The sequence below is a fragment of the Macadamia integrifolia genome, chromosome 7 (assembly GCF_013358625.1).
Source record: "Macadamia integrifolia cultivar HAES 741 chromosome 7, SCU_Mint_v3, whole genome shotgun sequence".
In the NCBI taxonomy this organism is placed as follows: domain Eukaryota; kingdom Viridiplantae; phylum Streptophyta; class Magnoliopsida; order Proteales; family Proteaceae; genus Macadamia; species Macadamia integrifolia.
In genome coordinates this window covers 13,790,760-13,814,170 of record NC_056563.1, presented here as the reverse complement: position 1 = coordinate 13,814,170, position 23,411 = coordinate 13,790,760, and the positions used below count along the sequence as shown (strand labels likewise).

General features: G+C 37.4%; 1 protein-coding gene across 4 annotated transcripts in view; it reads left to right on the top strand.

Annotated features, from left to right (window-relative positions):
- Positions 1 to 21,591, top strand: part of LOC122084997 (internalin A-like) — a 26,956-nt gene extending 5,365 nt beyond the window's left edge. For all 4 annotated transcript variants that reach the window (XM_042653418.1, XM_042653414.1, XM_042653416.1 and 1 more), the window contains 11 exons: positions 294 to 368; positions 979 to 1,050; positions 4,183 to 4,254; positions 7,643 to 7,714; positions 7,835 to 7,906; positions 8,054 to 8,125; positions 15,225 to 15,296; positions 16,730 to 16,873; positions 18,004 to 18,075; positions 20,581 to 20,727; positions 21,087 to 21,591. In XM_042653418.1, the coding sequence (XP_042509352.1) occupies positions 294 to 368; positions 979 to 1,050; positions 4,183 to 4,254; positions 7,643 to 7,714; positions 7,835 to 7,906; positions 8,054 to 8,125; positions 15,225 to 15,296; positions 16,730 to 16,873; positions 18,004 to 18,075; positions 20,581 to 20,727; positions 21,087 to 21,292 (1,076 nt within the window). In that variant the 3' untranslated portion in view covers positions 21,293 to 21,591. The remainder of the gene's footprint in view (positions 1 to 293; positions 369 to 978; positions 1,051 to 4,182; positions 4,255 to 7,642; positions 7,715 to 7,834; positions 7,907 to 8,053; positions 8,126 to 15,224; positions 15,297 to 16,729; positions 16,874 to 18,003; positions 18,076 to 20,580; positions 20,728 to 21,086) is intronic.
- The last annotated feature ends 1,820 nt before the right edge of the window (positions 21,592 to 23,411 follow it).

Below are 23,411 nucleotides of genomic sequence, written 5' to 3'. Positions count from 1 at the left end.
GGGGGGTGGAGGGTATAAATGCTGATTGCATCTACATGTATCTCCTTTTCTTCACTTGGACAATCTATAACAGAAACTTGTTAGGGAAGTAGGTAGAGGTTGGAAACGTCTCATAGATATACACCACTCCTGGAATGTTTGGAAGCACTCATATACTTGGAGCCATAATGTAACTAGTGACTCAGACTTTCAGCTCTGCACTAAGTTATTAAATTATCGTGCTTGGCTTGTGTTATTTCGTTCACAGTTATACTATTTGTCTTATATTTAGCATCATTGTCTCCTTTCAATAGGTTTATCAAAGCTTGAGTCTCTTAATGTCAGGTGTTGTAAATGCATTACAGATGCAGACATGAAGCCTCTCTCAGGTAGATTCATTCTTTCGTTCAGTTTTCTTTCCTGATGTCAGTGTATTATCCATCTTGTCTGTCTTTTATAGACATTGGGAAGCAGCACTTGCATGGCAGTGATTCATAGTCATTGTATGATCACTTGCTATCATGCCTTCATTATGGTCTTGTGCTTGTTACAATGGCAATGGTTGTAATACTACAAAATAAAGCAGACAGTTTGGTTTTTCTTCAAGCATGAACAGAACATTCAAAGAGTTCCTTAATCTGATCAATTATTCTTTATCAGTCTTTTCTGCTGCATATTCTCTAGTTAATTTTTTTCAGTGTATTTGGTCTGCAAACATTTACTTTTCTAAACCAATTTGAAGATTTGCATTGTGTGGATGAACGATGAATCATCACATAAGATTCACTTAGGTAAAGGACAGATTTTAGTCCTTTTAAAAAAAAAAAAATTTTGTTTTTTTCACTGGAGATTACATATTTCCTATTATCATTATGGGCTATCAAACTTGAAAGAATTGCAAATTTCATGCAACAAAGTTACAGATTTTGTACTTTAAATTTCATGCGCCTTATTCTTGTCCTAATAATAATTATTTTGTTTTTTCCTATTTTGTATCAGGGCTTACAAACTTGAAAGAATTGCAAATTTCGTGCAATAAAGTTACAGATCTTGGAGTTGCTTATTTAAAAGGTACCTTGTTTCTTTTCTAATATTGGTTATTTTGTTTACTGTTTGTGCATATGATTATTTAGATACTCCTACTCATCAATGTAGCACCTTGTCACTATGGGCCCACATTAGCAAGACACACTCTAATCATATGATTAATGGGAAGACAGTAAATAAACTGGATTTGTAAGACTGGTGGAAAGAGGGGAATTGTAGGGGAGGGAGGGGAAGTAGTCTCCTACCTCAAGACATCATTAGGAGGTAGAAAACAGAGATTAATTTGAAGGAGAGAGCTCCTTCGTTACTGACTCAATCAACCAAGGAACTTGGCAGTAAAATCGATGCTACTGGTCCTCCCAAGTATGGTAGGTATTACGCAATACGGTTGAGCAGTGAGAGAATTGACAGGGACTGAATCCAGATCTAATGGTAAGTTCCTCACTAGATCTGAGTTCATCTTGACACAATCATTTCAAAAAACTTCTTGAAGCTAAGTTTCACAGGTAACTCAGGAGGGGTGATTAATCTCTCAAGATATGGGGAAGTAAAGACGAGGGAATAAGAAAATCGAAACCAGACTTCAAGGGACTGTACTACCATGACAGAACAAGGGAAGAGGGAATGCATGAAAGAAAGAGAAAGAAGGAGAACAGTGACTTGCAGGGGAAGGAAGGGTAGTAAGGAAACAGGGAGGGAGAGGCATGCTTACACCACACAGGTAGACAACCAACTGCTCTTCATTCAAATCTGTCTATCAAACGATGGGTTACATGGTATAAATAAATAAAAAAAAAAAACAATGAAAAGACTCCTATTCCAACTATCTGAAACTGAAGTATAATGGAACTCTACCTAGCCTAGTAAGCTTACACAAAGCAAAACACTACAAGTTAAACTCAAATAGATAACGAAACCACTGCCAGCCCTTATTAGACCAAAAACCCGAGTTGGGCCGGTTTTGTCTGGGCTTGGGTTTCTAAAACTGGTCACGTTGGTCCAACCATTCAAGTGCCACTGCATCAGGAACATTTGGAACTTTTATTCTTCATTTATTTTAAATTTTTTCTTAGGATGAAAATATAGTATTACGAATCTTGTCAAGGTAGGTCGTGCACATAAAGTATGAGATCTTGAATTGGCTCCAGACAAATGCATCCAACGTCTGGAAAATCTCTTGATTCAGAATTAGCTGGAGGGGAGGGGAGGGCTGGAAAAACTTTTGATGATGAACGATCCTTTTATATGTGAGTTTCATAACCTTCTAATCATTGACCATTAATTCTAATTGGGCTATATGAAGGCCACAAAGAGGCTTAATAACTGATCTATTGTAATTTTCTTTCAGAAGTGGATGCAACACAACTGAATTGCAAGCAACCTTATAGAAGTTGGATGATACCCCACCTCTATCCTAATCCATTTGTTTTTGAGGGAGGAAGGAGCTTGATGTAAGGTTATTCACCTAAGCAAACAACCCCAATGATTGCACAAGCCCTACTATCCCAAACTCAGATTAAGGTTTCAGATCTGAACTATAATGAAAATTTCTCAGATTTAACAAATAGGATGAAATAGAGAAAATTTGAGAACACAATTCGTAGGTTAGATGAGCCTGAAATTTTAGTTGAATGTGGCCAATAATATCCGCAAACTATCCTCCATATTTGGTTGAATTCCTCCTCGTAGTTAGGAAACCATTCGCTTTTCAAAGAAGAACACAGATTAGGGTTTTCTAGAATTGGGAGAAAACTTGCTGTGATCATAAGGGGCCTCCAGAGGCTACAACCTGCTGGTCAAACCGTCAAAGGCCTAGGGAGGCCAGTAGATACCCAAAAAATTTGGCCCTTAGATGTTCAACAGATGTGCAGATCTGATGGTTCGTGATTTAGGATCAAATTAGGAAACTTCTGAATTTTCTCCAAGAATTAGTTATAAGAACTTCTGTCCTGCTCTTGATCGAGTGACTCCTTTGGTGCTGATCAAACCCCCTAAAGCTGGAATTAATCTGGTCAAGGGTTGGGGAGATCTGATTGCTTGATTCCTGCCCAGAAAAACCACCATAACAGAATTCAATGGGCTGCTTGTGTCAGAGTCTTCCATAGCAGCACCTATGATAGGTTGGTGATCTTTGTAACTGAATAACAGAAAATAATAAAGAGAAAACAGAGAGACATTAGGGAGTATCGATTGGAGAAGAATGGGGGTTAGAGGAAGGCTTTCTCAGAAAAGAGTATCTCACCCAGAGGTCTCTCACGTCACTGTTTCTCACAGCCTCTCACTGCACAAAACAAATAAATTCATTAATTAATCTCTAAGCATTACAATCAATGGGGCTGTATAAATAGCCTTACAAACTGATTTCAAAAAAAGGAAACTTTCTAACTGAAATCAAATCCTAAAACATGGAGACTATGAAACTACAAATAACTCTTTGTCTGACAACCAAAAGACACCAAATAGGAAACTAGGATCTACTAACAAGAATCCTAACAAAAGGAATGTCTTGCTGTCCCAGAAAAGATAAAAAAAAGAAACAAATCCTTGAACTAATCTCGCTGAAATCGATGAGCAGATCTTGAGCTCTTCTGGAGTCTTCTTTCCAAATCTGTTGGGAGAGCTGTATGCTTCTAGAAGATCTTCATTAAACGAAAAATATGGAAGAAGTTGGCTTGCTCGTGGAGAGAAAAATCTCCCCTGCTGAGCTGAATCGATGGGCTCAAGAAAGACCAAATCTGAACCAAGATCTGTCCTGGTTCGGTGTAAAGTCTGGACCAAGGAGAACCAGGTCTGAAAGAAACCAAGAGGCTGGTTCGAATGGCACTCTTACCTACATCAGAGCTATGTTCAATAATTTCAAACTACACTAAATTTTTGATGTGTCTATGTGTTTGTAACTTTGTAATAACCATTAAACAAATCAAGCACTTTCCGCATCGTCTTCGATATGGTGTCTTGCATCATCTTTTATTTTTCTTGTGTTGAATATTTTTCACCTAGTGTTAGCAATGGAGTTAAAAAAACATGTCATACTAGTAGTCTATTAACTGAAGTTTTTTCTTTCTGTTTCTTTTCTGCACTGAGATATTTCAAGTTGCTTCAGAAAATTGCTCATGATTAGTGGAGTTGGTGAAGTGTCAAGTTCTGTCATTGCAGGTTTGCATAAGCTTGTTCTGTTGAACATGGAAGGATGTCCTGTCACCGCAGCATGCTTGGAGTCTATCTCAGGTTTCACATTTTATTGAAAAAATTTCCACTGTTGTAGTAATAGACAAATTATTTTTGGTGATCTATTAGCTGGGGACATATGTTGTTTTATACTAGGGGAATTTGTATCAAGACAAGCCTTTTGCTACATGGCTGTAGAATAAAACAATTGGAAGTTTAGATTGTAGGAATATGATATTACATTGAAGTAGTCTTATTCATTTTAACCATTTGAATCTTCACTTCACGTCATGGTTGCAAATTGGTTTATTGTCATCTTTTTGGATGAGTATTGTACAGGGGTTTCAATTATTTTTGGTTTCTATAGTGGGTTTCATTGTTAATTTTTGTGAATTTTGAAAATTTTCTATAATGTAGTTTATAAATTTTCTTGAATAAAAATCAATATTTTTTTTTAAGTGACAAAGGAGATTGAGAGAGCAACCCAAGCCTGCATTAGTCCGTGGCTATAGAGAACTAGACAATTTAGAGGGAAAAAAGAGGAAAAAGGATACAAAGTACCTCTAATGAGGTACTACTAAGGGGTATCTGGCTCCATAATTTCTTCAGAGACTTGGGGCTGATTTGGTATGATTTCAATTTCAATTTCAATGTTGGATTGATTTCAATTTCAATTTCAATGTTGGATTGATTTCATGAAATAATCAACAAATAAATTTTTGGTCAAGAAATTGAAATTGTTTTGTTGCATCAATCTGAAATATTTCCAGAATAAGAAATGCGATTGGTAGTTCAATATCTGAGAATATTATATTTCTTTGGGAGAGGGTGGTGGTGGCAGTGGGGGCTGGGCTGGTGGTGGTGATGAGGAAATATAGTAGTTTTGCTTTCATTGCTTTTTAAATTTGTCAAATGACAGATTTACCACTCTTATTGACACATGTTCATTAAAGCGGAGTGCAGAATAGACTTGACATTGATTTCAATTTCAATATTGAAACAGGTCCTCAGCTATTTCACTATTTCGGATGAAATTAATTTCTATTTTTCATAAAAAATGTGAAAAGTTTATACCAAACACCATTGTTTCAATTTATGACACCATGAAATTGAAATAAAAATCATACCGAAACAGCCCTTAGTGGGTATGAATTATGAAAAATAGGCCAGCAAAGGGAACTATTATATGGTCAAAACTTATGTTTGTTTTAGATTGAGTTTAGAGCTCAGTTATACACCTTGGCAGTGGAGCCCGTTGCAGCCTTTGTATGATTGATCAGGTTTGGGCTTCAAAGTCCTGGGGTGCCTGCCCAATAGAAAGCTACTGTATGTGAATGCACAAAAATTGAGAAGCCTCAGAACTTCTATCACATTAGTCTTGGGCTCAAACAGTGAGCTGTGGCATGGATTTATTGGCCGAAGCCAGAACTCAAACTTTGAAACTTCCAACTCTGATAGAAAATAGAAACTCTAGCTCTTTTTCTGACAGAAAAATAGAAATTGGAACTTGTTGCAGATCCGGGTTCCAAATCTGGAATCGGATCGCTTGTGGACCCAGAAAATGATAGATAATTCAAGTTGGAATTTAAATGGCAATTCTGTAAATAGGTGGAAGTCTAGGAAGGAATGGCAAACTTGTAAATAATTGAAAGTTTCTAAATAAGAGGGGTAGGTTTGTAAATAACAGATTATGCAAGGGTTTGGATAGCTAAATATGGGTTGGGCAGAAAGGTAATTAGTTTTTATTGGTAGGAGTAAACTAGGAATGGCAGACAACTTAAGGGTAGGGTGTGAATGAGGGGTTAAAGGAAGGGCATTAGTAAGGAAAGAAGAAATAGGAAAGCTCATGATTTGGAGTCTTCTTCAACCTTGGAATAGGGTTGCAGCAGTGGAGTCAGCAGGGCTTTGAGATGGAGAACTCACTGGTTAGGCATCGGCTGGGCCTGAAATTTTAGGCCAAGGGTTGCACCTTCCAACTCTATCAAACCCATCAATACTAGTCGCAGACGTCAAGGGCACAAGAAGTATTAATCTCTGCAAATCAGATCTGGTTGTTGAAGTAATTGCAGGTTCTCAAAGCAGCTCGACTTTCTCCACACACTTGAATAGTGGATGCCAAATTCTTCAGGTTGAATCGCCCTTGCATAAGAATGAAGCATACCAATTCTCAGCCACAATGGTAGAGCATGAGAGAAGCTCGGTTCAGATCTGATAGCTTGCAGAGACCGCCCAGAACAGAGTATGTTCAGGTAAAAGAAAGACAGCCAGGGGAAGAAGATAAGAGAGGAAAAAAAGAAGAGAAGAGAACAGAAAAATCAGAAAAGATAAGAGTATGTGGTCACGGCAGCCACGGTTCAAGCTCAAAAAACTTCAATCAAATTGCAATTTCTCGAAGCTGAAATCTCCATTGAGTTACATCAATATAAAGACAAGCAAAGTGTAACAATGGAGGCTAAATAAATTGGAAACTAACACCTAAATAGCAACTGAAATAAAATCTGAATCTTCCTACTAACTTGACCACACCCTATACTAACAATTAAGGAAAGCAAATCAAATTACTAAATTACTTCCAAAGTTTCTCACGCCTAACTGCATCAGAACTCCTACTTACAACTGCACTGAGAAAGTAGGAAATAGAGATTAAGAAAAATAGAAACTAAGAAAAAATGTGTAACGTGTGCTTATTCTAAGATGCCACGGCTGGAGTTGAGAATGCGATCTAGGGAAACCTTGGCCAGGGTTTCTACCCTTTTTCTTCTTCCCTTGGATACTGCATCATTCATTGGTGATTTTTATTGTTAGAGGTTAAAGATCAGATCCCAATCTATGGTTTATTAAATGCGTTCACACAATAGATTTCTAATATGGGTTCACACAAAATATTTCTTTTTTCCTGAATATTTCTAAAATGGAGCAGGCTTTCTGGGTGCCTTGCCTAGAAAGCTTTTCTAGGTGGCACTTGTATCTGCCATGTGGTTGTTTGGATGCAGCCCAAATTTTGTGCACAGGTGGACCCTAAGGTCCCTTGTCCCCACTTCAAGTTTAAGCACAAATAGTGATGGCCACTTTTTAAGTATGCTTGATTTCCATTTGATTTCTGACTAATTGATTGCCAATGCAACTTTAGGATTTGACGGAAGGGTTTTAAGAGTATTTGAATTGCTCTCTCTCTAAAAAAATTGGAAGTCTTCTATTCAATTGCTAGAGATTTTCTATTTGCAAGCAAGCGCTAAATGCGTGGATATTCTTAAAACTGAATTTTATTGAATAAGTGGCAATATCATAATATGTTCCAAAATTAAGGAATTATTTTGGGAATTTAGAACAATTATTTTAACATCTTGCAAAAAATTCATTGTTCCCCTCTGGAAGTTAGGTTTACAATAAATAATTATCTTAAAAAAAGTTTATAACTGAATTTGTAATTTTATTTCTTTATGTGCAGCTCTAGTTGCCCTTTTATATTTGAATCTTAACAGATGCGGTCTATCTGATGCTGGATGTGAGAAGTTTTCTGGTGAGTGATGTTCAAGTGTCACTCGCTACTTTTGGTTGGTGCAACGAATCATGAAATTCGTGGATTACACTTTGCATTGTTCATATTAAGTTCCTTACTGTGACCAATTACATCTTGCAGCACTTGAGAATTTGAAGGTATTGAACTTGGGGTTCAACAATATCACGGATGCATGTTTGGTAAACCTGAAAGGTACTTTCTCTGTGTGTGTGTGTGTGTGTCTCCCTATCCATATTATCATGTTATATATTTTAATGTGATTGTTGGTGGGAATTTTAAATGATAGATTGCACTTTTCAAAACATGGTAACTAATTTTGTTCAGCCTGCTGTTTTGCAGGTTTAAATAATTTGGAAAGCTTGAACTTGGATTCGTGTAAGATTCGTGATGAGGGTCTAGTTAATTTGGCAGGTTACTTTTTCTCCTAGCTTTCCCTTTCTTGATTCTGTATCACTCTGTTTATTTGTATTGCCTTTCGTTTGCAGTCTTGATATGAACCTGGAGTTTTTCAAGACATGCTTTCAAATAGTTTGTTTCTCTTAACTTGATTGGATGTCTCCAGAAGAGAAACTGGATCTACATGGCAGCCTCCCTGCCCTTACGTGTGCAGTTTTCATGTCAACATGTTTTAGTATCTGAGATCTGCCCTATTTATCGACAGAGTGATTATTACTTGGTGGTTTTGATGAACCTTGAAAGACCGAGAGACTGAGAAGGGGATTACGTGAATAGGTCTATTGGACCACCACGCCTCCTTTTTATTCAATTCAGCAGTCATTAAATATACCCTATAATGTAAGATTGGATCACTTGTGATCCAATCCCAGGTAGGATCTTTAGTAAATTCAATAAAATTCAGATTTAGGGACAGATAGGATAAACAAAACAAAAATAAGAGAATAAAGGGAAGAATGGGGGTAAGGGAATGGCTATCTCAGCTTGCGTTTCTCACCCTCAGCTATCTCAGTTGATGCTTATCCTTTCTCAGGGAAGAATTTTGTAGACAGCAAAAATAAACTTTCATTCAATCAAATTCGTGTACAATGTTGTAGCCCCTTACAAACTTATATGGAAGACTCAAAAATATACTCAAACACTAAAAAAGAAAGGCCTAATCCATTCCTTACGAATTGAGAAACTTAAACTGACTAGAAAACTAAAATAACAAAAAAAATAGACTCTTAACAGGACTCTAACTAAACTAATGAATTAAATCTCGTTTTCCTACTTTGTACACATATTTTAGGTCCATTAAAATGGCCTATTACAAAGAAAACCCATGGGATCAAAGGCCCAACGCATATATAACCCGACCCAATGCTTATTTCGAATAAAATAAACCTATTAAGTGACTTATCTGCATCAATTCTCCACCACTTAAAAAAAACTTGACTTCGAGTTTTGAACATGAGAACGACCACCTTGGTGTGATCATAAAACTTAGGCAATTCTTTGAAGACATGAATATAGTCTAGAATGTGAGGGGCACGATCTTTTAGATACTTCAATGGGATGAAGTCCACATGCGCCACCTCAACATCGTCGGATGTATCCATAAGGTCTACATATGCACCTTCAACCTCTTCAAACTCCAATGCAATATAAAGCTCTTTTGGTTCATCTATTTGGTGGTTCTCGATCGCTTCTATTGATGTTTCAAACACAACTTGAATCTTGAACCCCTTAGGATCTTCCTCTTAGCTGTTCACACTCATCACAGTTGTTGTAGTGTCAAGTTCCTTAGTCTCAACCTCATTGTCCATTGTGCCAACCTTGTTGCTTTCGAATTCTTCCACATAAGTCTCTTTAATGGGAACATCAATGACTAACTCTTCTTCAACAATAGGAATGGCTTCCACACTAACTTCAACTTCATGTTTAGATGTTTTGATTGGAAATGTCTCCTTTGGATGTGCTTCCTTGTATTGTTGCACAAGAGCAACTATACTATCTATCTCTTCTTTCATGCTCTTGTTGCCTGTGGATGGCTTTTGGAAATCTGTAGAGGACTTCAGAGGGGACTCTGGTGGAGGGAAGTACATTCTTCGTTCACGTTTAGATAGGTGTATGCCTGGCAACTCGTATTGCATCTCTTCCCAAGTCCTAGGCTCACGTCCTTGAGCTCGAAGTTGCCTTTCATGGACTCACCATTGTATTTGAGCACAATTATTCATCTAGGAACATGCATATTGAAGTCTTTGTGTCTCTGTCAAGTTGTAGTTGTCAAAGTACTTGTCTAATTCATACACCCATTCAAGGAATTTGCCACGAAAATAATGTGGCTCCCATCCTCGGTTAGGCTAGGCTCTGATACCAATTAATGTAAGATTTTGTGATCCAATCCCAGATAGGATCTTTAGTAAATTCAATAAAAATCAGATTCAAGGACATATAGGATGAACAAAACAAAAATAAGAGAATAAATGGAAGAATGGGGGTAGGGGAATGGCTATCTCAGCCTGCGTCTCTCACCGTCAGCTATCTCAGCTGATGCTCATCCTTTCTCAAGGAAGAATTTTGAAAACAACAAAAATAAACTTTCATTCAATTAAATTCGTGTACAATGTTGTAGCCCCTTACAAACTTATATAGAAGACTCAAAAACAGACTCAAAACACTAAAAAGGAAAGGCCTAACCCATTCCTTACTAATTGAGAATCTTAAACTGACTAGAAAACTAAAATAACAAAGAAAATAGACTCTGAACATGACTCTAACTAAACTAATGAATTAAATCTCGTTTTCCTATTTTGTACACATATTTTAGGTCCATTAAAGTGGTCTATTACAAAGAAAACCCATGGAATCAAAGGTCCAACACATGTATAACCCAATCCAATGCTTATTTCCAATAAAATAAGCCTATTGACTTATTTGCATCACCCTAATTCCCAAAAAGTACAAAACTGCCCCTAGAGTAGGTCAATTGGACCACCACACCACTGTTAGGGTAAAAGTGTACAGTACTCCACCAGATAATAACACCAACCGTTGTATTTTAGTTATTTTTTCCCAGTATTTGCATAAACGGGTCACTTTCTTCTATGATGTGCACTTATTTTATATTCTAGTAGTCTTGTACTCTTTCCTGATAATCTGAAAGCAATGGACATGCTTTATGGTACTGAATGATTTTATCCAGTCACGCTATCCATGTGATCGGTTCTCTTCTTCCAAAAGGAAGCAAACAACTATAATGCTAGATCGGATGATGGATCCACAAGTGATGGTCTCACTTGAGGATTGGGGCTTAGAAGATTCTAATCTGAAAGCTAGATTTGAATCTAGGATGAGAAAGTGATAAAATCTGAACAAGGGGTATTTTCTGAAATTTAGAATCAAAACAAGGCTAAATCAAAACAGAATTTAGGGAGGTGGCCCTTTAAAGTAATTAACAGAAAATTTATCCTTGTTTGTAAATAAAAAAATAGCCTTCTTCCTTCCGATTTTATAGATTTTTACCCACCGTAAACTCAAACTCAAGAATGAGTTATAATGTTATGAGTCAGTCGCAAACAGTCTTGAAATTTGATAATCAGAATCTCCTAGGTTTACTGAACAGATCCCATCCAGAAATTGTTATTTTAATGGGATATAGATGGTGCGATGACTACTTTACTACAGCGAAAAACAGGAAGCAGGTTGTTAAGAATACCGTGTTAAAGTTGCTAGTTATTAGGGTTTATGAGTTATGGTGGTTGTTTATAAGTCATTGTCTACCATAAGGGAATTTTAGTCTTTTTGTGACTTTTAGGTTTATGTGAAGGTCTACATAAACCAAGGCTGTAATTGTAATATATACATCTTTAAATTATTATAAATAACATTCCCTGATTCTTCTTCCTACCGGTACTCTCCTTTAGTTCTTGCTGTTGTTTGCTTTTGGCCTACTTTGTCACATGGTATCAGAGCAGGATTAGATAGTAACTGTGGGTTGAAGTTCCTTGCAAGAGTGTTGTTTATGGTCTGCAGCAACCAATAATGCGATGTGTGCTATGAAACCCTAGTAAATCAAGGTTGAATACAAGCTAGGGTTTCTTGTCCTAGACCATAGCTGGTGTGGAGGTTGCTGACTGTTTACCCTATGCGCATGGAGTTTTCTTCATGATCTACTCACCTACAGTTTCTGGTTACCCTGCACATTGAATTTTCTCCATGATATGCTCACCTACAGTTGCGATTTCTGTTCTTTCACCGATCTTACCTGCATATAGCTGCGATCTGCTCCACAACTATGGTTACTTCATGCTACTTGCTTGCTGAATCATACAACAACTGATTGGACTTCAGTCAAGAAGTTTTCTGCTGTTTGATGCCTCATGGTACCCCTTTTCTTGGTGTTTTCTATTGCTAATAAGAAAAATCATACACGAGATTCTGGCCATTGGATTCTGCTGATACTTTGGGGTTTTCTTCTGCACCAAGGGTTCCTATAATTGGATTTTGATCTGAATCAGGTTAACTGGATTGTGAGTTCTGCAAGTTCCTATTTTTAAAGGAAATTAGTTTCTATTTCTACACTTGACCCTATTACTGCCTATCTGACTGTCGGATATTCATCAAACTTTGGGGATACCTATTACTGCCTATCTGACCGTTGGATATTAATCAAACTTTGGGGATATTTTCTACCATTGTAAAGGCACTCTTGACCAGAATTTGAAGAGGATCTGCTTGTCGGATTTAGAGTGGTCTATTCTCTCCCATTCATATATTGTGTCCTGAGAATGTATTTTGTGCCCAATTGGGGTTGTTATTTGTGGTTGTTGCTGTTTTTGTTTTGAAATTATACTTTATGACCATTATAAATGGCTGATCCAAAGCCTTGTGGATGTGAATGTCCAAATTACCTCTTAGTGGTTCTTCCATTTACCTACTATGGGCACTGGTTGCCTCTGGTAGATGCTGCTGATGGTTATCATACAACTGTAGAATGGTTATCAAATCTGAATCTTTTTTGTGCTGGGGGTACATATTGATTGTTCTGTGATTGCTGGTCATTGCTGCAATATTGGGATTATCATTCTCTGCATTGTTTGTCTACATGTAGTGCTACATGTGAGGGGGAAAATGGAGTATTGTTATGATGGGATGGAGATTTCTCCATAGTCCATTATCTGTCTGTCTTCTTGTGAAGATTATTTATTCTGCCTGTCTTCTTATGAAGATTATTTGTGTCTTTCTCTTGGATATTATTTCTTGTCTCCTTGTTGGAGATTATTCCCTGTCATCTTATTAAAGATTGTTATTGTGAATTTCTTCTCACTGAAGATTTCTTCCTGCATGAAGTTCTTCCTGCTGAAGGTTACTCCCTATTGTTTATCTGGAGATTTTCTAGAATTCAGATTTGTGGTCCGCAACGATGATTGGTGCATCTTCAATAGTGATTGTTTATCTGCTGTTTATCTTCAACAGTGATTGTTTATCTGCTGTGGAAGGTTGCTGTTGTAACTACTATTACCCAACTTGTGGATGATATTTCTACCACTTGTATTGGTATCTGGATTTCTTCTTCATGTAAAATTTTCTCTCTTGCTGCTGCTGGTGGCTGATATATTTATGTGGTGTTGGGGCTGACGGTTTCTCTTTTCTGCGGTTCTTTTGTTTGTGCTGCCACTGGAGGGTTCTCCTTTCTGCAGTTTTTTTTTGCTACATTTCAGGGTGTGGTTGTTGGCCACTGGCATCTGATAATTTTCTTCAAGCTGGAGCTTAAGCTGATTATTTATGTTTTGGTTGTTTCAAGCTGGAGTACAGGAAATATATATGATCCAGCTTGAAGGGGAGTGTTAAGAATACTGTGTTAAAGTTTCTGATTATTAGTGTTTATGAGTTATGGTTGTTTGTTAATTATCGTCTACCAACTACCATAGGACTATTTTAGTCTTTATATGGTACTGTTTTAGATTAATGTGAGAGTGTGCATAAACCAAAGGTATACTTGTGATCTTTACGTCTTTAAGTGATTATAAATAACATTCACTACCGGTATGGGGTAATTAATGGTAGGCTCCTTTTCTTGTTCTTATTCTTCTTTCAACTCCCTCTTCTCTTTCCTTCTTTTTGCTGTTTTCTTTGTCCTACTTTGTCACACTAGTGAACAACTAGGAACTGAGAGTTGGAGAGTTAACAGTTTGATGTTATGTTCAGAATATTTTGCAAGGTTACAGATTAAATGGAAAGCTATTCTGTGAGAAACAGGAAGAATTAATATGCCCAAAATATAGTTCTGAAACAGAGTATCTTCAGTTAGGAAGAAGCAGAAAAAATGAGAAGAAAAAGAAATAGTGGAGAGAAGTTATAAAGAAGATCACACCCCAGGTATTATCGAAATCAGAGAAGAGGGAAGATAATCTGATCAGATGCAGAGCAGAAAGAGAGAAGATAAGTATGATAGAGAGCTCACCGGTCAGGCAGTCACACATGCACGCACAGTAGTGCAACTCCAAAACTATAATTTTATTACCAAAAACCAGCACTAGTCATGGGGTGATGTATTCATATATAATGGTAGAAAAAAGACTCCCAAACGAACTAAACAACTGTCCCATACATTGTTACCCATATACTTAACTAAAAGGACTCTTTCTATACTAAGCTAACTTACTTTAAGAGCATATGGGACCCAAATCTTATCCATATACGTAATCCCATGTACAGAATTAAGACTCCAAATATGGGCTTGTAAAAGAGGTCCATGGCGTCAATAAACCCAAAATTGAAAGGCCCAAGACCCATGGAACCCATTGATGGGCGAAAATAAAGTCTTCTGAGGACCAATTGGATAATCGTAACGGCATCAAACTATAGTCAATCTAAACTCAACCAGTTAGGGGATTTGGATTGATCAACTAGGCCTTTTAGGGGAGCTGTTGAGGGCACTCTCAGTGTTTACTTAATAAGCTTTCTTGACATGGTTTTATACTTTTATTATATATAGAGTCCCAAAGACGCTTGTTTGAAAAAAATAAACCCACATTTTAATGAGGTGGTTGTTAACACGTTAATTTCCCACTAATTTAAATCATGTCTCCAACATGATTCAGTTTTTTTTTCCCCTATCAAGGGCCCATAGGCCAACTAGGATGGCAGCTTAAAGGCAGCAGGTGGTGTCCCAACTCAAGGGCGGGCGGGCGGGCGGCCAGGGAGAGGGGGGGGACTCGAACTTGAGACATGCCATGGCGGAAGCAGTTGTTGTGACATGACCCATATAGTTTGGCTTATGTAATAGAGGGAAACAATTATGATTAGGCCTCGTTTGTTTGATGGAGAAATGTGGTACAGGTAAAAAGAGGTGGGAAACTTGTACTTATTTCCCACAAACATGAGTGGGATGGAGGTAGTAGCTTGGATATGTTATGACTTGCTGCATAACCGCATATTTTACTGTCATACAATAAACCTGGCTAGTTTTAAGGTTTATTTTTATTATTATTTTTCTTGTTGAGGGTTGTGTTGGTGTATGGAAATACTGATTTATTATTGATTTTTTTGTTTACTTTCTTAAGCTCAGGTCTTTTGCACTTGAAAAGTTTGGAGTTGTCTGATACTGAAGTTGGAAGTGCTGGCCTCCGCCATCTCTCTGGTCTTGCTCCCATCTTCTACTCATCCCTTCAATATAATTACTTTTGATAACAATGTTTCACAGATACAGTTTAACTCTTATTTAATTTCTCTACCTAGTTTAAAGTTTTTATTATCCCCTCGGATATTGAAATTCTTTTCTCTTCTTTTACATTGCACCCCTCATGTAAATTTGGCTGATCTTGTTGCTTCTCTATATTAGTATATATTATGTAAAACTTGTTAGTTGAACTCTCTCTCCCTCTCTCACTTAACTTTCTTCAGTGTAATGTAGTTTTCTCACTTAGAACCACATATTCCTAGATAAAGATGAGAGGAACCATTGAAGGAAAATAGTTGCAGTCGTCTGTAGATAATGGTGGAAGTTTCTTGGGTAGGACTGAAGACCCTGTAGGCACTAGGCACCTATCAAGGCATCGAAACTCTTTTATTCGGGTCTTATAATTTTGGCAGTTTGAAGTACATATATACTAATATATACTAATATACATAATGTCTGGCAATGAACGAACATGTACAATAAACATTCTTAGATAAGATTTCTAAGAATATGGAATTGGATATTTTGGAAATAATAGATTCAATCATATTACAAGCAGCAAGAAGTTTGATCATTGGGCCTGCTTGCATATCAGATTCATAATCTGGATTTTCAGATTGCATCATTCTTTCCTATTGATGTTTTTCTTGCCTTCACAATGTTTCTTTCTCGTTGTGGAGAGCAGATTACAGCTTTTCTTTTTTCCATAAATGTATATTATCTGATATTTTCTGGTAGTAGTAGTGGCATGCTATTAAAATTTATACTGCTTCACATGGCCTTGGTTCTGCATTAATAGCACCAAATTTATAATATAATCTCTATCCAACTCCTAGAATAATTTTTTTTTCTCGTATTGACATGAAGATTATTTTGTGGATTACTTTATTATTGCCTTCCCTTCTTTAAAGATGAGATGAACCAAAACCATATTCTTAGCATTTTCTAATTGCGGGTACTGCTTCTACCTAGTTTATTTTTACCTATAAAATATTTGCTTTCAGGAGAAAAAATAATGAATTTGGTCATTACCTGATTGTCATTGCTCCATTGTTCTTTATGTCTGTCATTTTTTTTTTAATCAAGCAAAGAACCTCTTCTGTCACCTAGATAATTGATAGAGAAAAAAATCTTTCTTAAACCTTACCATTTCGACCAAAAAAAAAAAAACCCCTTCCATATCATTAATGAGCCTTAGGGAACCTGTTGTTTACGATAGCTGGATTGACCATTCGCCCTGATGGTTGAACTTTGTGGAATGTTAGTTATGTTGTAATGGTTACTCTGTTTGCAAACTATATCCTGATTTAACTTTGTGGAATGTTATGTTATGTTGTAATGGTTACTCTGTTTGCAAACTATATCCTGATTTTTTATTGGCCTTTAAATTATAGGTTTGGTTAATCTGGAGAGTATCAATTTGTCATTCACCATGGTTACCGACAGTGGCCTAAAAAAATTGTCTGGACTGACGTCACTTAAATCACTTAATCTGGATTCTCGCCAAATCACAGATACTGGGATTGCAGCTCTTACAAGTAAGGACTTTTATATGCCTTTGCATTCTAAAGGAATCTTGCTTGTGTGTATACTTTTCATAAATGTAAATGTCTGGACTGAAGCAGCTGTAATGTCTTTTAAGTGCATTAGTTGTGCACACATTTGTGCATTAGTCTTTTAAGTGCATTAGTTGTGCGCAAAAGAAAAAAAAAACTAGAGAGAAGAGGGGATGGAGGAACTGTTCTAAGATGTTCTATATACCAACGTACCCGTTCATGAAACTACCACAGCATTGACATTTGACTTCGGTGATCTGACGGGGGGGGGTTGTCACCTATGCATTCTTCATATGATGTTACTGTTATTGATTGAATGTATTTGAAGTTGTAAAGAATAAAATGGAATTGTCAGAAGTTGTTTGTAGTTGGTTGGGAACCTTCATTTCAAGTTAGAAAGTTCTCACCAACATCTGTGCAAAGCCTTGCTGAGCTTAGATTCCAGTATCTAAAAAGATACAAGCTAACGGATAAAGATGGCCCTTCTAATAATTCTCTTCAATCTGCGGAGTCTTGAATATACAGTGTAGAGAATGGATGCCTCAAGCTCAAGGTTGAAGGTCTTGTTGACTGTGGTTTTCTATTATATTAGCTGAAAGATATCAATGAAAGAGGGCAATATTTGCTGGCACATGAGCAAATCCTGTCTCGAGTGTGACAGGGAATTTTGAACTTTAGAAATGGAAGTATGGAGGCCTAATTCATATATGTTGCATAGACTTTATGTAATCGAGTGGCAGTGCAGTCTATCTGGAAGAATTATGATGTCAGAGTGATGAACCTACCTTGACTTCTCTTTGACTCTACTGGTGTCAAGTCTTTTCACATCTGAGGGATTAATTTTGTCGAATGATTTGTATCCATCTTCAAGGCATTTTACTGTTATTTTGTCTTTATGCTATCATGTCTAATCATTACAGCTATGATTTTGTTTCTTTATCCTGTGCCAGAGTTTAATACTTGGTTGCTATGGAATTCGTGACTTGAATGGTATATTGTAATAGAAATCCTTGGAAGGAATGAGAGAAACTTGTTGATGGCATTCTTTCATTGTCTGACTTGGCTTCGAATTTAAGTAAGCATTCTTTACTAGTCTTTATTTGCTGTGGCAGGTCTTACTGGGTTGACTCATCTTGATCTTTTCGGCGCTCGTATAACGGACTTTGGAACAAATAGTTTGCGTAGTAAGTTAGAATACCTCTAATTGTTATCTGTGCCATCCTATCTTCTGAATATTGTGATTCTCAGAGTTTGATGTGTATCAGTCAATGGATATGTTATATCATAAAAGAGCATAGTTGTGGGGTGCCTAGGTGACAAGGTGCTTTCCTAGGCAGCCGTAGGCGTGCAGTATATGATATGTGTCAGGGAAGAGTTTTCTGTCTGGGAGTGTGGCCCCTGGCTTCAGCACAAGGGCCAATGGGATTGCACCCAGAAGCATCACCAGGGCAGGGATTTGCCACCTTTCATTGGTGGTGGGGTGGTCATTTCGCCCCTCCTAGGTCTGGGCGCTGGTGCCACACTCCTGGACAGTACTATTTCCCTTTTATATAATATGGTTCTGTGCAACATAGAAGCCATATCAATGCAATATGATGTAATTGTGCTAGTAATAACCTAATATGAGAATACTAACATATAATAAACAAAGCATAAGATATAATGTAAGCATATTCATGAAAAAACAACTGATAAATATAAATCAGCGAAGAGAAAAGGTATGAGCCCCTGGATGCCTAGGAAACTCCTTGATAACTAAGTAGAAGAGAAAAGGTTGGCCATCTCCGACTTTCCCCCTAAAATTTATGGATCACATACATACTTGTTTTCATGTTGTATCTTAAAGCATAATGTCAACAAACTGTCCTATTGTATAGGCCATTGTGAAATTGAGTCTACAAGATTAATGGAGTAGTTGGTTTTTATTTTTTAACTTTTTGGGGATGGCTTGATTTGGTTCATCCTAGAGAGATGGAGAGGAGCCTGTTTTCTAACTTGTGGGTAGAAATAAGAAAGTTGAGACACTGGAGAAACCTAGACGGACAACACCCCCCCCCCCCCCCCCAAAAAAAAAAAAATGTGAGATACACCGTGTGCAACTAATTCAGTCTGATCTGGATTTTTGGTTTAGAAAAGGTGGTGGGGGGTAGATAGGATGAACCGTAGGTTCAGATTACATACCGCTTATTTTAGGACCTCAAGCAACCCTAAAACAGAATTTAGGTCAACAGTAGGGTCACAGTTAACCTTTGCAGATGAAGATCAGATTTTGACCAAGATACAAACTGTTAGAATAGATAATCCCCAAAGTACAGCAACATCCTAACAGTTGGATTGAGAACAGCAGTCAAAATAGTAAAAGTTTGAAACCTGTAATCCAAAATCAAGTGATTTCATATGACAGATCAGAAGCAGGTCTGATCGAAGGAGCTTTTTAGGAGGACCTTTGACACCTCAAAAGTTGAGTGTAATCTGCTGGCCAGATTCCCTATGACACCCAAGATCAACTTTGGCAATTTGGAGCCTAAAATGGGGCTGCTGCCAACTCTATGTTGGTGATTCCTTTGCTGATTTTTAGTACCAACAGGAACAGGATATGAACAGCAATAATGATTGAAAATCAACCCTTCCAAACTCTGTTTAAATCTAGTTCAGCAAACACTATTAACAGTAGAAGAAAGAACACTTGAGAGAAGAAAACAGAAAATATAGAAGAGTACATGACCTTTGATGTTGGGGTATGATGTCTTGTATTCTGTAGCTTGCTTAAGTTGACTGATTCCGGACTTGTATTCCTCATTTTCTAAATCTGATTCCCCACCAATAGGCTTAGATCAAGTTCTGTCTGATCAATAATCAATAGAGTTTCTCACTCCTCTGTCTCTCACAGTATGCATACTTTTTCAGCAGGGAAAGAAATAGCTCAAGCCAAAATATAGTTAATCAAATTCATATAAAAGGCTGTAGCCCCTTGCAAAATTATATATAAGACTCAAAAAGACTCGAAAAGACTCAAACCCTAAAGGAAATGCCTAGCCAAATCCTTAACTAATAAGGGAACATTAACTGACGAGGAAAATAAAATAATGAAGGAAACTAACTCAAAACAGGAATGCCCCTATAGAATCCTAAACCAGTCTAACTAAAACTTTTAGTGACAATTAAAATAAAGAAATGAAATACTTAATTAACCGCTTGCCCAACCTCTACCCATATTATAGGTCTACTAAAGTGGCCAATTCCATTGAAAACACGGATCAAAGGCCCAACACATACATAACCCTACCCAAAGCTGATTTCTAATAAAGTAAGTCCGTGTAAGTGATTAAACTGTATCACAAGGTTCTTTGGCTCAAATTAAAAATCGGGTGAGTTTTGGGTTTGGTGTTGCAAGTTTGGGCATGTTAGCCCTGATGCTCATGCCCAAACAAGTATTATCCATCTGTTTGATTTTTTCCAGAAGCAGCATCACTTGGGTGACAGGTTAAAGTTCTCTTGGCACTTCACTTCTAATGGTTTGGTCTTTTGCTGAAATATATTGGTCTAGCACTAGATTACTGAAATTAACAAGAAGGATGCCCCCTTACTATATTGCAACTTCATATTGTCAAATTTGTGGACCCTGCTGTAAATTACATCTCTTCAGAAAGTGAACATATTGATTGATATATCTATTGTTTCTTGCTCAGATTTCAAAAATCTTCGCAGTCTAGAGATCTGTGGTGGAGGATTGACTGATGCTGGTGTGAGGAATATCAAAGACCTGGCTTCCTTGATGCTATTAAATCTGTCTCAGAACTGTGACCTCACTGATAAAACCCTGGAATTGATTTCTGGTATTTACACCTCACGTCAAGCTGAAATGTCTCTTTGTCCTTAAATTCTTGCTGTTTATATGCTGCTTGATTCCTATCACCCATCTATGGGTTCCACATAGGGTATTCCCTAGGCCAAAGGTCCAACTAAGTGATGCTCCTGAACATTGCACCCCTTGGGAGTATTGAGTTTCTCGAGATCTTCTATTGTCTAATTTTCTAATCTGGGTGATTTTTGGATTAGCAATCAATGTCACCTATCAAATTGAGAGACTAGAGGATAATGGCCTTAGTGTGCTTGCTTTCTTACTTTGGAGTGGTGTGATCATCTTGATTTTATAAGCTTCAAATTTCTTACTTTATGTTATCTGAAAATACAGGATTGACTGTGTTGGTGTCTCTAAATGTTTCAAATTCTCGTATCACTAATGCGGGGTTGCCCTATCTGAAGCCTCTAAAGAATTTGAGATCATTAACATTGGAGTCCTGCAAGGTGACTGCAAGTGAAATTAAGAAGCTTCAATCCACTGCTCTCCCTAACTTGGTCAGTGTTCGGCCTATAATACCGGAACCATCAGGTATGTAATGGCACGGAAGGACAACTATGTATATGGTTTTAATTATAGACATTTCTTATTACAATAAAGCTAACATGCTTGAAGAATTTGTACATATGGAATACTGAATTAAGAACATGTAAATGTCACTGGGTCCTTGGTGCAAGAGGAAGGTGGTGCTTTGTGCTGTATGTGAAGCATTCTTCCAGTGTGATCCACACAAGAAATTGTATATATGCTTCCTCGGCATGATATGCAAATGTTGCTTTGACAGTTGAAACTACTGAGAATATATAAACCATCCACTTATAAGCATTTTTTTAGTGAAGTTCATGTTGTTACACTACACAGTTTTTTGTGTGCGGTGAAGACTATTGGGTATCAGCAGACATTCTCCCCTCTGCTCAATTCTATTCTGATGCATAAAAACCTATTTTACTAGCCTGTTCACTGATCAACCCTATATAGCCCAACTCAAGAGGTCAAGGCCCCACTGATTTTGTTTGTCTAACCAGATGTGTGGCTGCAAGGGAAATAAAGGGAAGGAAACTGAAATTAAATAAAAAATGAAATCGGAACTCTTGAAATCAGTACCTAACATGATTATGATCTAATTTCAGAACAATTTAAATCTGGTTATGAAATTGGTTAGGAGAAATGATGGCATCTCCCATGCCAACTGAATGTGCGCATGGCAGAGAGGGTACATGGTACGTAGGTCAAGAGAGAGTGACATCACACCTTCGTTACTTTGTACATGTGCATGTTTTATTAGTTGTATTAGATCTGGGCTATTGTATTGGTATCAATACACGTGTCACCGCTTGAAGGTGGTATTGCATGGAATTGTATGAGATTGGAATTGCAGACGATTTTTTTTCGCATGTCAGAGTACACGCACCTTCTAGGGTAGGGTGGGGTGGGGTGGGGTGGTGGGGTGGGGGGGGGGGGGGGGAAGGGGTGGGAGTGTGAGGTTGCCGAATGCATCTGATGGTATGCTCCTCCCATGCGAGCTTTAGGCCTCAGTAGATCTCATACCCATTTGAAACCACCCGAGTCAGTATAATTTTGGCTATACACTTTCTTCTAGTGGAAATTTCGCACGCTTAACCAGCGTAGTACAGCCAAACCATCGAATCAATCTAGTGGGTTCAATTAGAACTCCTTACCTTGTAGTCTTCCGGCCTGTCCTATTGAAAACAACAGTCGTCGTGGCTGAAGGCTTCCTTAATTGTTGTATTTATATATGTAAGTAATTATTTTATATAATAAAATAAAAAAGTTCAAAATTGTGATGTATCTACTTGCTTAATTATACCTTTCTATTGTGACATATCCCCTTGTTTAAGTTTTGCATTTTTTTTTTTTACTTTAATTTTTTGGTTTTGAGCTCAAAGTGTTGGAGGAAAGTTTTGAATGAAAAATTCAATACTCATAAGCAAAAAATGCAAAACTTAAACAAGGGTATATGTCACAATAGAAAGGTATAATTAAACAAGTAGATACAAATGGTCGGCCTTGGTTTTGCCACTTGGACTGTCAGGCTCCCGATCGAGACATGCCTATTGTGCACCGGCCTGGCTCGACCCTTTAATGATTATAGAATACCTATTTTACCCCCCAAATTAAAGAGTAAAAACTAAAAAGTAAAGACATGTTCACATTTTAAATAATGGTGATATTTGATATCATTTATTGATTTATTGTCATTTTTTTGGGTTTGCATGAGTGGGCTAGAATATAAGAGCACATTTGAAAGAGGGCACGTTTAAAAACTGGTTAAAGCCCGTTTAACATTAAACATGTCCGTAGCCCGGTTAATGCCCGACTAAAGCCCGATTAAGATAGCCCGATTATAGCTTGAGGCCGACCGACGGAATATAAAGTGTACCATGCCCTCAATAACTAAGCTCGATTAGTTAAATGGACGGACACAGCGCAGCCTTTGAAAGTCTTCAAACCCAATTAAGCTTGATCAAAACCGGACCGGTCCGACCGATTGACACCCCTAGTTTAATCCCACATTGGTTTGAGAGGAGTGAAAATGTGAGCATATATATAGACTTATTACTTAAGGGTGCAAGCCCTTTGGAGAGGAATTCTCCCACTTCTCATGTGTGTGGGAGTTTCCTATGGTGCTTTTGAATT